Source organism: Chrysochloris asiatica, unplaced genomic scaffold, assembly GCF_000296735.1.
Source record: "Chrysochloris asiatica unplaced genomic scaffold, ChrAsi1.0 scaffold00104, whole genome shotgun sequence".
Lineage (NCBI taxonomy): Eukaryota > Metazoa > Chordata > Mammalia > Afrosoricida > Chrysochloridae > Chrysochloris > Chrysochloris asiatica.
This window is the reverse complement of record NW_006408622.1, coordinates 6,721,946-6,745,125: the sequence shown is the minus strand read 5'-3', so window position 1 is coordinate 6,745,125 and position 23,180 is coordinate 6,721,946. Positions and strand designations below refer to the sequence as shown.

General features: G+C 44.0%; 1 protein-coding gene across 1 annotated transcript in view; it reads right to left on the bottom strand.

Moving 5' to 3' along the window:
• Positions 1-6,943, bottom strand: part of NUDT19 (nudix (nucleoside diphosphate linked moiety X)-type motif 19) — a 14,553-nt gene extending 7,610 nt beyond the window's left edge. The window contains exon 1 of the mRNA XM_006867308.1: positions 6,218-6,943. Coding sequence (XP_006867370.1) covers positions 6,218-6,943 — 726 coding nt within the window. The remainder of the gene's footprint in view (positions 1-6,217) is intronic.
• Between the last annotated feature and the right edge of the window lie 16,237 nt (positions 6,944-23,180).

Below are 23,180 nucleotides of genomic sequence, written 5' to 3'. Positions count from 1 at the left end.
GCATTGAAGGAATTGGTAAAGAACAAGACACCAGGAATTGATGGAATAAACATTGAAATCTTTCAATAAAGTGAGGCAGCACAGAAGGCACTCACTCATCTCTGCCAAGAAATTTGGAAGGCAATTATATGACCGACTGATTAGAAGAGATCCATACTTGAGCCCATTCCAAAGAGAGGTGACCCAACGGAATGCAGAAATCATCGGACAATCTCTTTGATGTCCCATGCGAGTAACGTTTTAGGGTTGCTGTGAGTTGGAACAGACTTGATGGCACCTAACAACAACAAAAATCCACATACACTAGGGGACACTGATGCCCATCTCTAAGCCCAAGAAGTTGAAATGGAAGATTTCTGCCTTGCATGACATTAGGCTAAGCTTATAGGGCCAACTTTCAAGGTCGATGGTTCAAATTCACCAGTCGCTCCTTGGAAACCCTATAGAGGGTAGATATGAGTCGGAAACAACTCAGTGGCACTTAACAACAATCTATGCATATATAAGATGAAACCACATGAGAGTGGAAACACATGATCTCTGAGGAAAAAACAATTACCTAACAGCTATAAGACAATTCCCAGAGCTTACCAATTTTTTTAAATTTCCTCGTTCAGCAGATTCTAGGAGGGTCACAGGTTAGAAGTGAAGTGAATGAGCCCTCCAATAAAGGTTACAGTACACCTTCCCCAAAATAGCTTAAAAACAAAAGGCAAAAAGATCAAGTTCATTTGTAATTGTTGTTGTTGAGAGTTGTCATTGAGTTGATTTGACTTAAGCGTCACTGACAGCCAGCAAAAGCCTAGCATTCCTTAAAGGAATGTAAAAATATCCAATACTCAACAGCATCGAATTACCCAATCAAAAATTGTTAGCCGAACAGTAATTACGAGTCAGGCTGCTAATCTCACGGTCAGCAGTGTGAAATTACCAGCTGCTCCACAGGAGAAAGATGAAGCTTTCTGCTTCCATAAAGATTTACAGCCTCAGAAACCCTATACAGGGTTGTTATGAGTCAGAACCAACCCCATGGCACATAATCACAACCACCACCGTACAATAAAGCAGGAAAATATGACTCATAACTAAAAGAAAAATCAATCTATAGAAATAGACACCCCAAAAATGACAGATGATGGAATAGTAAAAACAACATTACAACCACTATTAGAAACACATTCTCTATGCTCAAAGTGGAGTCCTAGTGTGGTGCTGTAAGGTAAGCACTAGATTACTAACCATAAGGTCAGTGGCTCAAATCCAGCAGCTGCTCCTTGGAAAGCCTATACAAGGCCATTATGAGTCGGAACTGACTGGAATGGCACTTAACAACAACATGCTCAAGAAAGTGTCCTGGTGTGGTGCTATTAGGATAAGCAATGGACTGCTAACTACAAAGTCAGTGTTTCAAACCCACCAGCCACACCTCAGAAACCCTATACTGGGTCGCTATGAGTGGGTACCAACTTGATGGCATGCAACAACAGCATGCTTAAAGAAAATGGGACATATGAACAATAGGAAAGAAGTACAAAACTTTAAAAGGAACACTAGAACTTAGAGAGATGCATGGATCTGAATGGCAGTTACAGCGAACTAAATACTATATAAGAAAAGAACTAGAACTTAGATATGTTGTTGTTGTTATATGCAGTCTAGTTGGTTCTGACTCATAGTGACCCTGTATAGGGTTTTCAAGGAGCAACTGGTGGGCTTGAACTACCAACTTTGAGTCCTGGGGTGGCGGTGCAGGTTAATGTTCTGGACTGCAAAGTTGGTTTGATCCAGTTGCTCCTTGGAAACTCTATACAGTGTTGCTAAGGGTAGGAACCAACTCAATGGCATTTAACAACAAATGGTCACCTTGTGATTAGCAATCCACTGCTTATCCAGTAATACCACATGAGAACTCACCAGAACTTACAATAATATCAAAAATCAAACTCACTGCCACTGAGTCAATGACCCTATCTATCTAGGGTTTCCGAGACTGTAAATCTTTACTGGAACAGCCCAATACCTAACCCACAGCACCACCAGGGGTCCTTAATAGATGCTTGTTGTTGTTAAGTGTTGTGGAGTCAGTTCCAACTCATAGTGAGCCTATACTGGGTTTCCAAGGAGCAGCTGGTAGGTTTGAACTGCCAACCTTGTGGTTCGCAGTCCAGTGCTGATCCTACAGAGCCATACCAGGAGTCCTAATAGTGGATAAAATAACTTGATGAATCAAAAAAAAAGAGACAAGTATGACAAGAAAGAAAATTACAGAGCAAAGAATAGATGGACCAAACAAAAAACTATTAGCAAGATTACAGCTATGACTCCAACTTTGTTGATAATAACATTAAATATAAATGACTCATATGCTCTAATTAAAAGATGGTGGGTCTGTGCTGTGATGTTTGTAATGACTCACAGTAACCCTGTATAGGGTTTCTGAGGCTGTAAATCTTTACAGGAGCAGAAAGCCTCATCTTTCTCCTGCGGAGCAGCTGGTAGTCTCAAAATGCTGACCTTGAGGTTCGCAGCCCGACTGTAACCATTATGCTACCAGAGCTCCTCAATTAAAAGGTTGAAATCACTATATTGGAGAAGAAAGCAAAAGTATATTCTGCTCTGGGATGAAGAATCACTGTACCAGCATCTTCTTACAATATTGAAGGATTCTACAGTACAAATATTGAATGGAGGAAGCATCAAAAGAAGATGGAAGGAATACACAAAGTCACTTTACCAAAAAGAAATGGTCAGCATTCAAACATTTCAGAAGGTTGTTGTGGTGGTGGTTAGGTGCCATCAAGTTGGTTTCAACTCATGATGACCCTATGCACACACCAGAACACAGGACTGCCTGATTGTGTGCCATCATCACAATTGTTATGGCTGCCACTCTGCCAATCCATCTCCTTGGGGGTCTTCCATTTCTTCAAGGACCCTCCACTTTACTTAGCATGATGGCCTACTGTAGGATTGGTTCCTCCTGATAACATGTCCCAAGTATGAGAGACGAAGTCTGCGTTCTAGGAAGGATTCTAGCTGTACTTCTTCCAATACAGATGTTTTTTTTCTGGCAGTCCACGGTACTTTTAATGTTCTTCTCCAATACTACAACTCAAATGCATCAATTCTACTATGGTCTTCCTTATTCACTGTCTAATTTTTACATCCTATGAGGCTATTGGAACCGACTCCATGGCACAGAACAACAACAACATGAGGCTATTGAAAATACCTCAGCTAGGGTCAGGCACACTTTAGTCCTCAAAGAGTATCTTTGCTTTTGAACACTCTAAAAGAGCTCTGCTGAAGCATATTTCCCTCATGCAATACATTGTTTAGTTTCTTGACTGCTGTTTTGATGAGTGTTGACAGTGGATCCCAGCAAAATTAACTCATGGAGAATTTCAATCTTTTCTCCATTTATCATGATGTTATTTATTGGTCCAGTTGTGAGAATTTTTGTTTTCTTTACATTGAGGCGCAATCAATACTGAAGACTATGGTCTTTGATCATCGGTGTTTTAAGTCCTCTTCACTTCCAGAAAGCAAGGTTGTATCATCTGCATATCATAGGTTGTTAATGAGTCTTCCTCCAATCCTAATGCCATGCTGTTCTTCATATAATCCAGCTTGCAGATTATTTGGTCAGCATGCAGATTTAATAATTATGTTTGAAAGAGCACAACCTTTCCTGATGTTTAGGAGGTAAAACATGATAAAGAACGGATGATGCTAAAAGAAGTCCAACCTGCACTGAAGATCTTAGCAAAACACAAAAGACTCCATGAATTGGCATAATGCCAGTTGAAATGTTGCAAACAGCCAGATATAATGCTGGAAGCACTCATTAAGTAATCTATGCCAAGAAATTTGGAAAACAGCTACCTGGCCAACTGACTGGAAAAGAGGCATGTTTGTGTCCATTCCAAAGAAGGTGACCCAACAGAATGTAGAATTACCAAACAATATCAGTATCATAAGTAAGCTATTGCTGAAGATAATGCAAAAACAGTTGCAAGAGCATACTGACAGGTTGCTACAAGAAATTCAAACCAGATTCAGAAGAGGACATGGAATAATGGGGTATCACTGTTGACCTCCGAAGAATCTTGGTTGAAAGCAGAGTACCAAAAATATGTTTGTGTTTCATGGGCCATGCAAAGGCATCTGACTGTGTGGATCATAACAAACCATAGGTAACATTTCAAAGAATGAGAATTCCAGATTATGTCATTTTACTCATGTAGAACCTGTACATAGACCAAGAGGCAATTGTTCTAAGAGAACAAGGGGATATTTGACGATAAGTGTTTGTGTGCCATTGAATCGGTTCCTACTCATGGCGACTCTGTACAGAGTTCTTTATGGGAGCGGAAAGCCTCATCTTTCTTGTATGGAGAGGCTGGTAGATTCAAACTACTGACCTTAAGCTAAGTGGGCCAGCACAAAATCCACCACTCGACCACGGCTCCTTAAGGGGATACTGAATGGTTTAAAATCAGGAAAGATGTGCTTCAGGGTTGTATCCCTGCACCATACTTCATCAGTAAGCACTTCAAGTCCTCGTCACTTTCAGCAAGCAAAGTTGCGTCATGTGCATATCACAATCCTTCATATTGTCTAGCTTTCTGGTTTATTGGCTAAGCATACAGATTAAATAAATATGGTGAAAGGATACAACTCTGACATACATCTTTCCTTATTTTAAACGTTTAAATGACTGCCTTCTAGTCTATGTACAGGTTCCTCATGAGCACAATTAAGTATTCTGGAATTCCCGTTCTTTGCAATGTTATCCATAGTTTGTTATGATCCACAGAGTCAAATGCCTTTGCATAGGCAATAAAACACAAGCAAACATTTTTTTTGGTATTCTCTGCTCTCAGCCAAGATCCACCTGATCTGAGCAATGATATCCCTCATACTATGTCCTCTTTGGAATCCAGCTTGACTTTTTGGTAGCTCACTGTCAATGTACTGCTGCAACTGCTTTTGAATAATCATCAGCAAATTTTACATACATGTAACTCTAGCCAGGAGGTACTAATGACAGTACCTACATAACCCCCACCACCACCACCTCCCAAAGTAAGGAGCTCAAGTGATATGATGGGTAAGGGTTTGACTGGGAAGCAAAAGGTCAGTAGTTGGAAGCTGCCAACTGCTCTGCTCTGCAGGAGAAAATACATGGTTGGTAATCTATCTGTTCCCAAAGATGCACAAAATTTACAGCCGAGGAAACCCACTAGAGCAGGTTTACTCTATCCTACAAGTCACTATGAATTGGAATCATCTCCAAGGCACACAACTAGCCACGTCTAAAGGAGAGAGCCTAGATCAGCATTCCACAGTTAGGACTTAGAAGAATCTAACTTTGGGCTAATCCACCAGGGAAACCTTGTGAGGAGACAGTGAAGCAGAGGAAACCAGAGAGCATTTCCCAGTGGTCACAGCTTTGGTCTTGACTTCCTGAGTCCCAACTCTGGTCAGTCATTACTGGATATAGGATCTTTGGGACTTTGAGAATTAGCATGCACCTAACTCAAACCATGGTATTTTCAATTGCCTTTTATTAATGCAATGAATAAAGAGGGCTGAAGAAGAATAGATGCTTTAGAACTCAGGTGTTGGAGAAAAGTATTTAATAGATCCTGTACTGCAAAAATAACGAAGAAATATAGTTTGGAAGAAGTACAACCAGACCGCTCATGAGAGGCCAGGATGGTGAAACTTGGTCTCATGTACTTTGGACATATTATCAGGAGGATCCAATCCCTGAAGAAGAAGAACATCATGCTTGTTGTTGTTGTGAAGTGCCGTCGAGCCGGTTCCGACCCACAGCGACAGGGTTTCCAAGGAGTGGCTGGTGAGCTTGAACCACCGACCTTGCAGTTCAAGCTGGCTTTGCTATCCAGCGCATTAACCCACAGCGCCACACCAAGATTCTTGAAGAACACGATGCTTAGTAATGCAAAATAAGAAAAAGACCCTCAGTGGGGTGGATTGTTACAGGGGCTTCAACAATGAACTCAAACTGACTGTGAGCATGGCTGGCGCAGGACCCAACAGTGTCCCGTTCTGTTGTACATGGGGTCACTGTGAGTCGGAACCGACGAATCGGCACCTAACAGCAACAACCACATGACCTTTCTAACATGCTCCCCCAGCAGGGTCCTTATCCTTAAATTCCCCAATCCCCGTCTTGAGGGCACCTTACCTGGCAGCTCACCACTTCGGTCTCGTCCGGGCAGGTGGCTGGCGGCTCGCGCAGGCAGCACAGGAAAAAGGCCGTGTCGAAGCGTCGGCCGCCGGGGCGAATGAAGGGTGTCAGCCAGGTGCTCCAGTCGTGCAGCGCCCAGATGTCGGGCGTGCAGTCCAGGTGCGCGCACAGGCTCAGGAAGTGGCGCGGGTCGCTATGGACCCGAGCGCGCCAATCGGCCATGCCGGGCGGTGGCGCGAGGGCGCAGCCAGGTTCCGAACGGAGCCCCGACCCATGCCCAGAATCAGGCGTGGAGCCGCGGGGTCGCAGCAGCAGCAGCCCCGCCTCCTCGAAGGCCTCGCGAATGGCACAGATGCGGAATGCTACGTCATCCGGCAGCGCCTCGGCGTCCGCGTCGGACCCGTAGCCGGGCAGCACCGGGAAGGCGGTGCGCGGGGCTGATTTGGGGCTTAGGCCGAAGCGCGGCGGCAGGTGGTGTGGCGCGAACAGACGCAGCCAGTCGGCCGAGCGATCGGCTGCATCCAGCACGCCGCCCGGGAAGACGTGCGCGCCAGGCATAAAGCCCTGGCCCTGGGAGCGCTGCAGAAGCAGCAGCCGGAAGCCCTCGTCGGGCAGCGGTGGCAACGACTGGGTGGTGGGGCCTGGGCGCGCCCAGCCCGCAGCCAGCACCAGCGAAGCCGCCCGCCGCCATCTGCTTGAACTCGGTCGCAGGGGGGCGCTCATGGCGACTAGGCTGCAACACGGGTCTCCTCGGCACAGGGTTCTGGCGCAGTTCTCGAGCCTCGCCCCCACGCTAGTGCTCCTGGCGACCTTCCGGCGTAGAGGACGAGCCCTTCGTCTCGCCGGGCCGACTCCTTGTGAGTTGCTGTTGGATCCAGGCCTCTTGGTGTTGACCGGGCCTGCCTGTGGGAGGGGCGTGACACCCACTGGCGTTGACACCACCTCGGGTGCCCTTGTAGGTCACTCTCGCGGGACGAGAGCTGTCACAGTCTTCGCGGGGCGGAGGGCCTCGTCGGATCAGATTCTCTTGGGAGGAGCAGGAGTGCTTAGGGTACAGGTGACCCACCTTGTAAAAATGGGATGCAAACCCCGGCCTGATGACAACTATCCCACTAAAACCCGAGGTCTAGACTTTTCTCAACCCAAGGGTCAACACCGGAGTGTGTGTCTTTGGAAGGAGATAGGTTGGAGGTTCACATGGAGTCCTGGTGTGGCGCTACGAGATAAGCGCTGAGCTGCTAACCTCAATATAGGCGGTTCAAACCCACCAGCTGCTCCTTGAAAACCCTATACAGCGTCGCTGAGTTGGAACCTAATATTAACAATAACAAAGGAGGTTCACATGAACCCTGCCAGTAAACCAGAAGCGGGATTAAAAATTTTCCCACTGCACAAGAATTCTTTGGAATCCTGCCCTCACAGTCATTCTGTTTTATGTTCTGGGCGCCTTCTTGAGTTGCTAGGGCACCTGAGTAAACACTTTAGGTGTCTGAGGTTGATATATTCCATCCTAATTGTTGTTAGGTGCCATTGAGAGGATTTCCTAGTAGCAGCATTTGTTGTTGTTGTTAGGTGCCATCGAGTCGGTACCAACTCAGAGCAACTTTATGCACAGCAGAACGAAACACTGCCAACCCTCAGTACTGTTGCCATGCTGAGTCCTTCGCATGGGGGATGTTTAATCCCAGTCAGGAGATGGAGGCTTCTTTTGCCTCCATCATTTTAGTGGCTAAAGTACATTGGCCTTTAAGGACGGCCTTATTGCCTGTTGGGAGGAACCTGTTTAAATCTGAGCCTTCTCTTTTACAAATGGTTCCTGCAGGGGTGCAAATGGTTTGCGATGTACTAGTAACTGTTCAAAACCACCCAGCACTATGCAGAAAAGGCCTGGTGATTGGATTCCATAAAAATCACAACCAAGAAAACTACTGAGTATGTGCGCTCTATGGTGCTCCACTTTGGATCACTATACTGGGATAACAGAATCAACTGAAGGACAATAAATATATATTTTAAATCAGTTGTCAGCAACTTCCCCTTCACATGCTATTTGGTTCCTCGTTACTTCTGCAGTTGTTGGATGTACTCAATAGACTCCTGAACCTTAAATTTGTTGTTGTTAAGTGCCATCAAGTCAGTTCCGACCCATAGCGACCCTGTATAGGGTTTCCGAGGAGCGGTTGGTGAGCTTGAACCTTGCAGTTCAAATGGCTTTGCAGTCTGGCAGTCTGGTGCATTAACCCACAGCACCACACCAGGAAGCTCATTTACAAACCATTTAAATGTGATACATTTCCTGGAGAGAATCCACAGATGGCACCAGTATAAAGGTTGGTTTTTGTTACCATCATTTTCTAAAGGTGCAAATCCCTGTACACTGACTGCATCCCCAGAAATAGAAAATGGAGGCCAAGGGGAACACATGACCTGTTGGAAGGGCTGCTGGCTTCCACCCCACTGGAGTCCAAAGAATCCATGCCTTGGGTTACCTCCCTAATCAGCTTCCCAACTACATGGAGCTCTGCTCTGAGACAGTTGTTCCCAAATCTGTTGCAGAATCTGGAGTGGTACCCTGGAGTCTATGTCGTTAACAACCTTCCCACCCCAAGTGGTTCTAGCACTATGCACCAGGGGAAGCTAGGAAAGGTGATAAGGATCAAGTTCATGTCTTCAAAAGTCAACTTGATAGGCCTGCTCAGTGCCACCAGAGAGCCCCAATTTGTTCAGTGCCTCAGCCACCACCTCCTCTCTCAGGACCCCATTAAATTCCTCCTGAAACAAAAAAATAAGAAGGTAGAGAGAGAAAGGATTTCTGTTAGCAAAGAAGCGATCCATCTAGTCCAACCCCAAAAACTTATCCCTTATCAGTGTGTAAGGTATCCAATAGCTGTACCACATAGTAACTGACAACAGCAAAATATACTAGCCCCTAAGAAGTTTCTACCTGCAGGAGTGCCCCAAACCTGCCCATTGCCATACCTGTTTTACTGGGGAGACTGTGATGATAGGGAGACTGAGTCAGAATAGACACAAAGGACCCTGAGCTAGAACTTCCACACTCAAATCTAATGTGTTCACAAAATAATTCATGGATATATTACCTTTTGGAGGCCTGTTGTGGCACTGTAGAATAAACATCGGACTGCTAACTGCATGGTCAGCAGTTCAAAGCCACCAGGCTTTCCTTAGAAACCCTGTACAGGGTCACTATGAGTTGAAACTGACTCAACAGCATGTAACATCTATTATTGTTAGCAAGTTGTTCTAAAATGTATTGGCTTTAAACAATAAACATTATCTCGCAATTTTTGTAGTAGATTTGAAATTTGGGAGCAGCTTCTTTGGGCAGGAGTTTGTAGACAGTGTGTCCACCCAGATTGCATCATGAAGCTTGGCTGGGACTGAGAGGTCGGTTTCCACAATGGACCACTCACATAGCTGTGGCACACAGACCTCTGCAATGCTGCTTGAGTGTCCCCAGGAGAGCTTGTGCCAGGAGAGAAGACCTAGTCGGAAGTCACACTTGGTCATTTCTGGAGTTCCACATATTGTTTGTTACACTAGTGATTAGCAGTCAAGCTCTTAACCACTAGGGCTCCCTGGAGGGTATTGGGTGGTTGGTTATGTGCCGTGGAGTCGTTTACAACTCAGCAGCCCTGCATAGGGTTTCTGAGGCTGTACATCTTTACAGGAGCAGAAAGCCTCATCTTTGTCCCACGTAACGGCTAGTAGTTTTGAACTGCTGACCTGAGGTTCGCAGCCCGACTTGCTTATGAAAATACCAAAAGTGGGGGGTCATCAAAGCTTTTAGTAGGCGGGCTGTTATAATGGATAGAAAACTAAAACCATTTAATCACGAGAAGAAAACTAGGAATTTTTTCTCTGTGACTCAAAATCTATAAGCAATAAGGGAAAACATGGTCAAGTTGATCCCTCCCACCCCCCCACATTGTTGTGTGCGGTCCAGTCAGGTCCAACTCATAGTGATCCTGTGTAGGATTTCCACAGTAACTGGTGGATTTGAACCACCAACCTTGCTAACCATCCAATTTTTAGTACTTCTAAAGTGGCATTGTAGGGTAAGCACTGGACTGGAAACCACAAGGTAGGTGGTTCAAACCTACCAGCTGATCCTCAGAAACCCTATACAGGGTCGCTATGAATTGGAAGTGACTGAACGGTGCTTAAATATGAGTAGTAAAAACAGGAGTGCTGCTAACATTAACAAGCCCTCTTATGCTAACTGCAAGGTTAGCAGTTCAAACCCATCAGCCACTCTCGGAACTGACTCACAGCACACAGCAGTAACAAAAAATGCCAGCAGAGAGTATAGCCCCAGTAGCCTTAAGTCGATTGTGACCCTCTATAGGGTTTCTGAGGAGCCCTATTATTATTCCCATTGTATAGATAGTGAAATTGAGGTCAGAGTGGATTAAGGAATTTCTCCGGTGAGATCTGATCTGAACCCAGGTGTGTCTGATTCTATAGTGCAGGCTGTTCACCTCTGTGCTCTCTGGCTGATAGTACATTCCAAAGCATGTTTTTTGATTACCAGGTTAAGATTCCTAAAGTCTTATGTTTTGCCTTTTTTTTTCTTTTTTTTAAAGGTTCTGAAATTATTTTTCATTTAACTTGAGTCTCTGACTGTTAACAATTTACATCTTAATAACAAAATAAGACTTTCTAGCTGACAAGAGCATTCAAAGTTTTATTGTAAAAACTATGACAACATTAAATGAAAATATTGAAAAAATACCATTTGTAATCCAACCACCTTAAATACATTTGTGTCTGTACCTTTCCTCATAGATTTTCTCATGTGCATCACACACACACACAAACAAGAGACAGTCAACTTTGTGTCTGGCAACAGCCTATTAAATGGACTCTCAAATCATTTGCCACCTGGATCTCTCATTTGCTTTTATGTACATTAATCAAATAAGCTTTTAGGGTTTAAAATTCTCAAACATTAAAAACTAAAGAACGGAGCCATGTCAACCAGCATCATGGCTGTCCTCAGATCCCTGGTGAAACCCAAGAGTGTCAAAAAGTGGACTAAGAAGTTCATCCAGCACCAGTCAGATGTTATGTTAAAATTCAGTGTCGCTGGCTCAAGCCCAGAGGCATTGATAACAGGGTGCAGAGGTTTAAGGGCCAGCTCTTATTGCCCAACATTGGTTATGGGAGCAACAAGAAGACAAAACACATGCTGCCCAGTGGCTTCTGCAAGATCCTGGTTCACAACGTCAAAGAGCTGCTGGTGTTGCTGATGTGTAACAAATCTGACTGCAGAGATTGCTCACGTTTCCTCCAAGAACTGCAGAGCCAGTGGAAAGAGCAGCCCAGCTGGCCATCAGAGTCACCAATCCCAATGCCAGGCTGCACAGCGAAGAAAATGAAGAGACAGCCTGTTTTCAAGTTTTATTTGTGCTAAATAAAACCATAAAATCACAAAACACAAACAAGCAAAGAAAAAACTAAAGAACAAAAGTACTCAAAATCTCATAGTCCAATGAAGATACCTAGAATCCCTTGTAGAAGAAGATGAAAAATAAGTACAAAAAAGAGGAACCTTTTTTTTCCAGAAATTCATCCTACCGTCATGGATGCAGAGCTGTAGCATCTAAGCTTTGGTCAGTTCTTTAGAGCCAGAAGAATTAGTATCTGAAATAGGACTTCGATGTGTGCTGACCATAGATTGTTCACACAGACCTACTATTTCTGACTCCATCTTGCTTAAAAAGATGAGTATAACTGTACTGTGGAGAAGCACTTGGAGGTTTATAATTCAGTAGTATTTCTGAACACCTCTCTATGTAATGAAATCTGTGAAAGGTAAATACAATGATCAGGATACTCGCTTCTATTCAAATGTACATGAAGACATAAGACTGAAAATCATAGCAGTTGACTATGGCCCTTGGTCACCCTTCAGGTCCGGAAATGAACTCATCCCCATGATTCAGCTAAACTATAGACAGATCTACAAAGGAGACAATATTACTAGGGAAGTACACACATACCTTAGACTCACCAACCATTTGAGATCAGAAGGGAGCATTTACTCAAGGACAAAGTTCGAAAGGGTTAGGAAAGAAGGCGAACTGGAAACAGGAAACACAGGTTGAAAGTAGAATAAGTGATGTTACATTGTGGGCATTGCAGTCAATGAGATGAGACAAAATGTGTGTGTATTGTTGAGCAGAAAACTGATCTACTCTGTAAATCACCCAACTCACAATAGGAAGTTAAAGACAAACACCACCTTTTCTCACTAAGTGATCAACATTGCATAGTATTTTAAGTTTTAAATTGTCATTTATAAACTCTTTAGTTAGAAGCAGCATGCAGAGTAGACATAAAGCCTTTTAATTCCACCCAAGATCTTGGCTCTGACACAAAAACCACACGTACTGTGCTCCAGGCTCCTGACACAAGGCAGATAATGCAATTACAGTTTTGAGGTCACCAAGTTACCAACAGAATACAATTCTTCCAACCTCCTTGGTAAATGATAGCATACTGTATCTCCAATTCCCTAGAATCAGTGTAGGTGGCCCGACAGTTAGGTAAAACAGACTATTTTAACAAATACCAGGATTTCTTGGATTTGAAATTAGAATTTGTAATCTAAGTAGCATCAGTTAATGATGATGTTAAGACAGTTAGTGTTAAATACACCCGCTCATTCTGATGTGGACTGAAATCAGTGAGGTTAGTTCATTCTAGTTTTTAAAATCAATATGAAATTTTATCAACAGACTTGTTTTCAACAATGTTGCTACTGTTGTGAAGCACCACTGAGTTGGTTCTGACGCATAGCAACACAGTAGAGGGTTTCTGAGGAGCAGCTGGTGGGTTTGAACAGCCAACCTTGTGGTTCCCAGTCCAGTGCTGATCCTACAGCGCCACACCAGGAGCCCTTTCAATAACCACACCAAACTATAAGATTCCACTTGTATGGACCCAAACACACACAAAAAAACTTAAACAAGCCGTTTTTTCTTGTACTGGATTCTGTTCAGTGTTTTCAGCTCTAGAAAGGAACTGCCAGGACCTCCCATTCACAGACAAGGCAGGAAGGCCAATGACTTTTCTGAGGTATTTGGAGAGAGGCAGAGCGCCCTGCGCATCGCAGTGGGTGGAGGCACTTCCAAAGGAATGTAGAGGTGAACACAGCACACAGTACATTTCTCAGGCTGACACAAAGGCCCTCTCACTTTGGAGTTCACACCCTCAGATAGCATTCACGACAAAACAGAACTAGCTTCTGAAAAGGAGTCAAGTGGTTAAAAACCTATCCCAATGGACAGGAAAATGCAGCATTATCAGGGTCTTCATGTAAATCTGAACTCTCATCAACTAAAACTACGTTTTATTTATTTGACATTGTAGGGAACACAAACAACCACGCTAAGGTCTCCTCAAAACCATACCTCCTATCCCTTCCCCTCCTCCAGCTATCTTGTTTTCTTACTTTAGCAGGATAATGTGCTGAACTGCAAAGTCAGTTTGAACCGCAAGGTTGGTGGTTCAAACCCACCAGCCACTCCTCAGAAACCCTACACAGTGTCGCTATGAGTCAGAACCTAGTGGATGGCACTTAACAATGGGTAGGAGCCTACAGCCCTTCCTCTCGCTATGCTTGCTGAAGTCCCTTTGTTTTCTAGGAGGAGACAGACAATCCACCATCTCTGACTCCCCTACCTCTCCTGGTTCCCCATATCACCCTTAACAGCCCTTTCCCTTGTGAATACCCCAGGATACAAAAAAACATAGCCCCGCCCTCCAGCCATAATGATCCAGTGGACCACAACTGGACACCGCTGTGCCCTTTGTAGGTAAATTCCTTTATCAGCAAACCATCTCTTTTAACATCTCTTTTCTCTATAATAAACTAATGTCTCTTGAATGAGTTCGGTTTTTTTTTTCAATCTCTCAGAAGGTGCCCCCCCCCCAAACCCAACAGACGTCATTATCTTTTAGGGACTTATTAAACTTTCAGAAGGAGCTCTGGTAGCATAGTGGTTACCAGTCGGGCTGCTAACCTCAAGGTCAGCAGTCCAAAACTACCAACTGTTCCACTGGAGAAAGATGAGGTGTTCTGATCCCATATAGATTTACAGCCTCGGAAACCCCGTACAGGGTCGCTGTGAGTCAGAACCGACTCCACGGCACGTGACCACCAACCACCATCATCACCACCAACTGTAAACCTTTAGTTACATCAGAACTTACCAACGCTAATTTTATTTCCAAAGCCACTTTTCTCTTGTGGTATTAAAAAATAATTTCTTAGAACACATAAGAATAAATCTGCCAGGCATTTTTTTTCCCTCCCACAGACATTTTAAAAATGAATCATTTTAGTTCAGAACTCAGACTTCTCAAAAACAAAGTTCCCATGATGAATGTCTTCAGATGCCAAGTTTTTGCCCTTTCAGTATTAGATAAAGTTAAGGTGCTTGTCCAAAAGAGAAACCAGAGATGTTTTCTCTTTATATATCATATTTAACTTCACAAACTAGATTAATCACATTTAAATTTTGGAGAAGAGATCTTCAACTTGAACCTGTAATTTGAGAAATAAGCCAACCAGAAGTACAAGTGGTAGCACCTGTCCAGACAGTTTCCAATCTCATACCCAGGGTAGCTTCCACATTTCCTTATTTATTTGCCAAGAGGCATGTTGTTCTTGTTAAGTGCCGTCGAGTTGGTTCTGACCCATAGTGACCCTGCACAGGGTTTCCGAGGCTGTAAACCTTTATGCGAGCAGAAAACCTCATCATTCTCCTGCGGAGCAGCTGGTAGTTTTGAACTGCTGACCTTGAGGTTCACAGCCTGATTTGTAACCACTACACTACCAGCGCTCCTTACCAAGAGGCATTTGTTGTTGTTGTTATGTGCCGTGGAGTTGGTTCCAACTCATAGAGACCCTGCATAGGGTTTCCAAGGCTGTAAATCTTTATGGGAGCAGAAAGCATCATCTTTCTCCCGCGGAACGGCTGGTAGTTTCGAACTGCTGACCTTGTGGCTCACAGCCCAATTCATAACCACTACGCTACCAGAGCTCCTGCCAAGAGGCATAGGGGCCATTTAACGTCTTCCACCTATATCTACAGGTCCAGTAGTTTCATTATAACCTACCTACCACCTTCAAGACGGAACTCTGGTAGCATAGTGGTTATGAGTTGGGCTGGTTATGAGTTATGGCTGGGAGGCGGGGCTATGTTTTTTTATATCATGGGGTATTCACAAGGGAAAGGACTGTTTTAAGGGTGATATGGGGAACCAGTCATTCCATAGGAGAAAGATGAGGCTTTCTGCTCCCGTAAAGATTTACAGCCTTGGAAACCATATGCAGGCTCACTATGAGTCAGAACCGATTCAATGGGACACCACCACCACTTTCAAGAGGATCACTTAGAAAAATATATTTGCAGATTTATCTATCTAATACATATATATGTCAAGACCATGGTGTCTTGACCCATTATGTGATGGTTAGGATGTTGTGTCAACTTAACTGGGTTGGTTTGAAAGTTTAGATGTGGTTATCCCCATGGTGATGAAAGCTAGTGCAGGCATAGTGGACTCTGTGATGATTGGCTATGAGCATTCAATCAATTGAAAGGATGTTTCCTTGGGGGTATGGCCTGCTCCCAATATCATGAACGTGCAGGAAATTCTTGCTCTCTTTCTATTAGGGACTTGGGACTCTATACACTTGTAAGCCATTTTCTTGATATAAACTTCTCTCTCTCTCTCTATATCTCTATATACACACACACAAAGGAGCTCTGGTAGCGTAGTGGTTACGAATCGGGCTGCGAACCTTAAGGTCAGCGGTTCGAAACTACCAGCCGTTCCGCGGGAGAAAGATGAGGCTTTCTATTCCCGTAAAGATTTACACCCTCGGAAACCCTGTACAGGGTCACTAATGGGTCGGAACCGACTCGATGGCATTTAACAACAACAACAATATATACATACATAAATATGTTTCACTGATTCTGCTTCTCTAGAAAACTCCGCCTAAGACACGTGGTACTGAGAAAGTGGGGTTCTAAAGAAACAAAATCACAGGGATGAGTTTTCTAAATTGATTCTCAAGTCTGACTAATTTTAAAGGCACTGATATAGGGTGTGAGTATGTCTGACCTCCAGTTCATAGGAATCGACCATGGGCTGATTTTGAGTTTGGTCCTTTCTCCCTCTTGTGTAGTCAGAGGAAGTCAGACATGGTCCCAAGTTGGTTTAAGCAATAGGTGTCAGGAGTGGGATTCATTGCAATGGCTCTAGACTAATGGAAACATAAGGTTTTGTAAGAGAAAGGAAGAAGGGGCCTAGGAAGTGAAAATTGTGGTTTTTAGATGGTTATTTTGTTTTTTGTTACCTGTAGTGACTGAAAAGAATGTCAGAGATAAAATCCTTCAGCTGCAGCTTCTGAAATTGCTTAAAGTAGTTGGTTAAACTAGATGACTGATAGGGGACCATCGCCTACTGGATCTGTGAGAAATAGCTGTTGGAGTGATCCATCTTCAGAATCAAGGAAATCTTGAGGGTAGCAGATTGGCATGACAAAAGGGAACTCTGAGGAGAGGAAGAGACTAGTTTGACCCTTTTAAAATAAGAATACACTCATCAAGGAAGTAGGGGAAGTTCATGGGGAGGGGGTGAAAGTAACTTTAAATTAAAATGAAAATGGACTAGTAAGCGCCATTCATTGGGGGAGGGGGGGAGATTGTAAACTCCAAAGTACCCACTCAGTAAAGGGGAAATGGAGGAGGGGCTTTTTCCGAGTTAGGTTAATAAAACTTCTTGTCAGATGTGGTGCGTCTGTCTGCCTGTGTACTGGGTTGAGCGCCTGATTTTGCAAAATTGAATAAAGAAAACCTCACTCTTGATAAAATGATTACAGTAAAGATTTATACAGCCTCAGAAACTCTATACAGAGTTGCTATGGGTCAGAATCGACTCCACGACACACAACAACCAACAAAGTCCTGGTGTGGTGCTGTGGGTTAATGTGCTGGACTGCAAAGTCTATTTGAACAGCAAGGCTGGTGGTTCAAGCCGCTACTTGGAAACCCTATACAGGGTCACTATGGGTCAGAAAAGGAGCTCTGGTAGTGTAGTGGTTAAGAGTCAGGATGCTAACCTCAGGGTCAGCAGTTGGAAACTACTAGTCGTACCTTGGTCGAAAGATGAGGCTTTCTGCTCCGGTAAAGATTTACAGCCTCAGAAACCCTACATAGGGTCACTATAAATTGGAACCAATTACACAACACACCACCACCACCATGGGTCAGAACTATTCAAAGGCACTTAACAACAACAACAACAGGTATGGGGCTTTAGGTGTAATCCTGAGCCCCACCCAGAACCTTCAGAGTTGGTATTTGCATTTGAAAACACATGCAGATCAACCCCAAACTGCTGAGAACAGGAGATTTTTGCAGTAAAAAAAGCAGACCATTTAACTTTTTGAGTTTTAAGTGGTTTGCCTTGGAGACATCAAGACCAGAATAGTCTGACCCTGTCAGAGAAAGTAGCTCTGGTAGCCAGCGTAGTGGTTATGAATCGGGCTGCTAATCTCATGGTCAGCAGCTTGAAACTACTAGCTGTTCCACGGGGGGGAAAATGAGGCTTTCTGTTCCCGTAAAGATTTACAGTCTCGGAACCCCTATGCAGGTGTCTATCAGTGGGAACCGACTCCACAGCACATAACCACTACCACCATCAGAGAAAAATCCCTTCTAGAACTGAAAGTTAAAGGGAACCAGTGAGTAGCAGCCAATATGCTGGATGGTGACCACCTGGGTCTACTTGGTAAGTAGAAGTGGGGGAAATGCAGCAATGAAGGCACAGGCTGAGTCTGGACACGTTCCATTGGTATTTATTGACCTTAAGATGACAGAGAGATAAGAACAGTCTGGCTGTTTAAGGAGTTGTGTGAACTCCTAAGGCCATGGGCACTGACCTAGCCTCTGGTAACCAGGGCTGGGAGTGAAAGGACCAACTTGTCTAAAATGTAGCTCACTGTGTTCTAATTCTAGCTCACTGTGTTCCTCCCATAGGCCTTCTTTCCATCCTTTGATGATTCAGAACTCCCAAACTTACAGCTGGTATCCATTTGACCTAGCTTGGATGGCTGGGCTGAATTGACAAGAACCTGACCAGATGAAGATAAAGATGTTTAGTACTGTGAGCAAGAATAAGTTGCTACAATTTGATGGACTGGATTTTTGCTTATGGATGCAGTTGATCAAAATTCCAACCGGAATGGAAGATTCTTCATATCAGAGTATTGGGTTGGTGGTTGCCGAGGACCCGCCTCGACATAGGGGTTCGGTTCACGAGGAGGGGATACCTGACGGCGATTGCAATATATCAAGAATACACAGAGAGAGACAATGAGGCACCCCAAAGCCAGGGTGGATACATTGTAAGGACCAAACTGATTTTGCCTACCTAGAAACTGCTTGACTAAACTCTAGTCAGGCTCAGGAAAGCATTTTAAATAGACAAGGCCTCAGTTATTAGTTCCCTCCAGAGGCAAGGTCAATCTCCATTCTGTACATTAGCCTGAACACGTACTCTAGCTCCAAGAATATGATATATGCATAAATAGCCAGGCAGCTCAAGGCCAGAGGCCAGATGTTTTCCTTTACCCTAGCCTAAGAACAAAGACCACCAGTCCTGACCAATTAAACTGTAACATCTCATAGTTTGCCAATTGTTAACCAATCCAAAGATTGTAAAGCTGAGAAACCTGAGCTGTTTGAAAATTCTATAAAAACCCTGCAGACAATGAATTCGGGCTCTTTCCCTATTCCGAAATGTCGGATAAGGTTAGAGACCTGGCTCGAGCTTGATTAAACAACCCTTATGTATTTGCATCGGTACACGGCTCCTGGGTGGTCTTTGGGGACCCTGAATTCTGGGCATAACAACATCACTGGTGGGCATGCTTGGGAGTACAGGCATCGTGGCCTCTGCAGGCAGCAACTCACTGCCCTGCAATCTTTACTGCCTGCCTTCCCAACCAGTAATGCCCTGCCATCTTTACTCCATGCCTTCCAACCAGTAATGCACACCTGGGGAGGCCCGGGCCTCTGTTTTATTTAGGGGAGGAGCTTCACACCAAGCTGGGAGGGACTTAGGCAAGGTACAGCTAACACAGTACTTTTCCAGACATTCAGGTAACTTTACATCGTACTTAGCTGGTTTGAATCCCAGGCCAGCAACTTGTTTTCTCAGGCCCAATTAACATATCTATAGCCCCTGAGTTTAGGTGGCGGAAGGTGAGAGTAATGACAAAAGCTTGGGCGGAGTCCTGCTGCTTCGGCTTCCTGAGCCAGGTCTGCAGGAGGACTCCAGACGCCCAGGTGAATGGGCTGCACCTGGAAAAGGATTAGGGAGGATGGGTTCTTTGTCTATAGAACAAAGAGCTGTGAAGTAGCTAAGAAATTTTTAGTTAATCCTTTGGAGAAAGGCTTAACCTTGCAACCTTTAGTCTCAGGCTTTAGGAAAATATCACATTTATCTGTAGATTGTCAAAGGTTCCGTGTATTAATTTAATATATATAACTGAATATTAATATGAAAGCAATTTGCCATTAACTGCCAGTGGCCTCACTTGTTACACTCGGCCCTAGAGGGCCTCGAACCTCTGACCAGTCTTACACGGTCGGCAACAGGTGGTGGTTGTTGTTAAGTGCTGTTGAGTTGGTTCTGACCCATAACCACTCTGTACAGGGTTTCTGAGGAGAGGCTGGTCAGGTTGAACTGCGGATCTTGTGGTTCAAACTGACCTTGCAATCCAGTGCATTAACCCACTGGGTTGATAGGGATGGGCCATTTAAATATTGGCTAACAAAAATGGGGAGCTATAAAGGCATGAAGTAGCTGGCTCACAAGCTTCCATGGATGTGGTTAGTTTTACAATGAGGGTGGTAAGATAGAGTCCCCAGTGAATAGTTTTCCTCTTTTCCAGATGGGTCTGTTGTAAGGGGGTGGGGGATGATGCTGATCGGATTTTGTGATTCAGTTGTGAGTAATTGTCAAAAGTAACTGTAGAAGATGTATAATTAAAAGGTGGGGGCATTGGGGAGCAGTTAGCCTGTCATTTCAGGAACAGATAATCCCAGGACCATTCAAAAGGAAGAGCATGAGGGGAGCGTGAGATCCCTACCTAGAGAAGCGGTGACAGCAGAGATAGCAGAGACAGTAGAGGTGGTGGCATGGAGAGACAGAGCAGCTGAGGGCTCTAGCCTCAGGAACTGAGTAAGGCTGTGTTACTGTGGGCAGGAGGCTGGCTTGCAGAAGGTGCCCTTTGGACATTTAAATAAATGTATATTTTTTGTTTTGTATGTGTGCATCAAATATTGTTGCTTTGTTCATTTCTGAAATATAAGATAAAACTGGGACAGTGCATTTTCGGTTGTACATGCTTTAGTTATATCATGTAAGGTGCAAGTAATGATTTTATAATTTTCTTTATTATTTACAGATTATGCATATAATTTATAGGTGTCAAGTTGACAAAGGGTAGTCTGTGATGGTTAGGGTTTTGTGTCAAGTTGACTGGGTTGGTTTGGAAGTTGAGATGTGGTTATCCCCATGGTGATGAAAGCTAATACAGGCATAGTGAACTCTATGATGATTGGCTACGAGCAGTCACTCAATTGAAAGGATGTTTCCATGGGGTGTGGTCTGCTCCCAATATAATGGACATGTAGGAAAGACTTGCTGTCTTTTCCATGGGGGACCTGGGGCTCTACACTTGTAAGCCATCTCTTGGTATAAACTTCTCTTTACATATAAATGTGTGTGTGTGTGTGTGTGTGTGTGTATACGTACATACATACACACACACATATGCTTCTCTAGAAAAACCAGCCTAAGACACATAATAACTATGAATTCATGGCCAAATGTCATATTGTCACATATTATTAAGTGCGGAGAGTTGGTTCCAACTTAATAGCAACCCTATATAGGGTTTCTGAAGTTGTAAATCTTTATGGGAGCAGAAAACCTTATTTTTGTCCAGTGAAGCAACTGACAGATTCGAACTACTGACCTTACAGATCGTAGCCCACCTCATAATCCTCTACATTATCATGTTGCCAGAGCCAAACCAACCTTGCTATCCAGTGCACTAACCTGCAACGTCATACCAGGGCGTTCTCTCTCTCTATATATATATTTCACAGCACACCACCACCACCATGGGTCAGAACTATTCAAAGGCATTTAACAACAACAACAAAGAATATGGGCCTTTGAGCCCCACCCAGAACCTTCAGAGGTGGTGTATTTGCATTTGAAAACACATGCAGGCACATAGCCACCAGCCATACACATATAGTTGGTAAGTACTATCAAGTCAGTTCTGAGTCACATTGACCCTGTGTAGGGTTTCTGAGGTTTTGATTCTTTGTGGGAGTAGAAAGCTTCATCTTTCTCCCAAGGAGTGATTGGTGAGCTAGAGTCACCAACATTGTGGTTCACAGTCCAGTGCCCAAGGAGTGATTGGTGAGCTAGAGTCACCAGCATTGCGGTTCACAGTCCAGTGCCCAAGGAGTGATTGGTGAGCTAGAGTCACCAGCATTGTGGTTCACAGTCCAGTGTTTATCCTACATAGCCATTGCGTCCATATATGTTGTTAAGTGTTGTTGAGTCATTTCTGACTCATAGCGACCATGCATAGGGTCTCCTATAGGGTTTCCAATGAGTGGCTGGAAGGTTTGAGTTACCAATCTTATGGTTAGTAGTCCAGTGCTTATCCTACAGTGTCACACCTGTGGCTCTATAGGATAAGTACTGGACTGTAAGGTCAGTTTGAACCACAGGTCAAACTTAAACAGCCACTCCTGGGAAACCCTATATAGGATTGCTATGAGTTAGACCTAGTTGGACTCAGTTGAAGGCACGTAACAACCACCAGCTGTTGATATCTACAACCTGACCAGGATGATGTGGTTGTTAAGTGCCATGGAGCCGTATGAATCTCCCATTCATAGCGACCCTGTGAATTCTGAGGAGTGGCTGGTGAGTTTGAACCACTGACCTTGTGATTCAAACTGACTTTATGGTTGAGTGCTGAATGCTTGAGTGTTTATCCTACAGTGCCACACCAGGACATACACATATACATACACCCATATATATGTATATATACATATATTTGTTGTTAAGTGCTTTCAAGTCAGTTCTGACCCACAGCGACCCTACACAGGGTTTATGAGAAGTGACTGGTGAGCTTGAACCACCAACTTTGGGCGCTGTAGGTGTGTGGCACTGTAGGTTAATGCGCTGGACTGCAAAATCAGTTTGAACTGCAAGATCAGCAGTTGAAACTCACCAGCTGCTCCTTGGAAACCCTATGCAGGGTTGCCATGGGTTGGAATCGACTCAACGGCACTTAACAACAGTTACAATATACATGTGTAACTCTCATGGCATAGTAGGTTACGAATTGGGCTGCTAACCTCAAGGTCAGCAGTTCGAATCTATCAGCCACTCTTGAGGAAGATGAGGCTTTCTGTTCCTGTAAAGATTTACAGCCTTGGAAACCCTATACAGGCTTGTCTTGAGTCAGAACCTACTCCACAGCACATAACCACTACCACCATATATATATACCAGTTTTGAGGGGTACATGATGTGATTATATATATGATTTTTATTTCAATTGATTATTATTTTTTAAAAGCTTCTTATGCTCCAATATAAAAGCTGTAACATTTGAATACAGTCTCAGAACTGATGGGCTGGTGATGTCATTGTCTCGCTCTCAACAGGGCAATGTCGGGGTCACTGAGCCTTGCAGCTCCCTCCAAAGCTTGTTCTCCTACTGGTACAGAAACAAATAAGTAGATAGATAGGATTAAGGGCTCCAAAGAGGATTTCCCAGCAAGCCCAAAGGCGGATCATACACTCTAGTTCA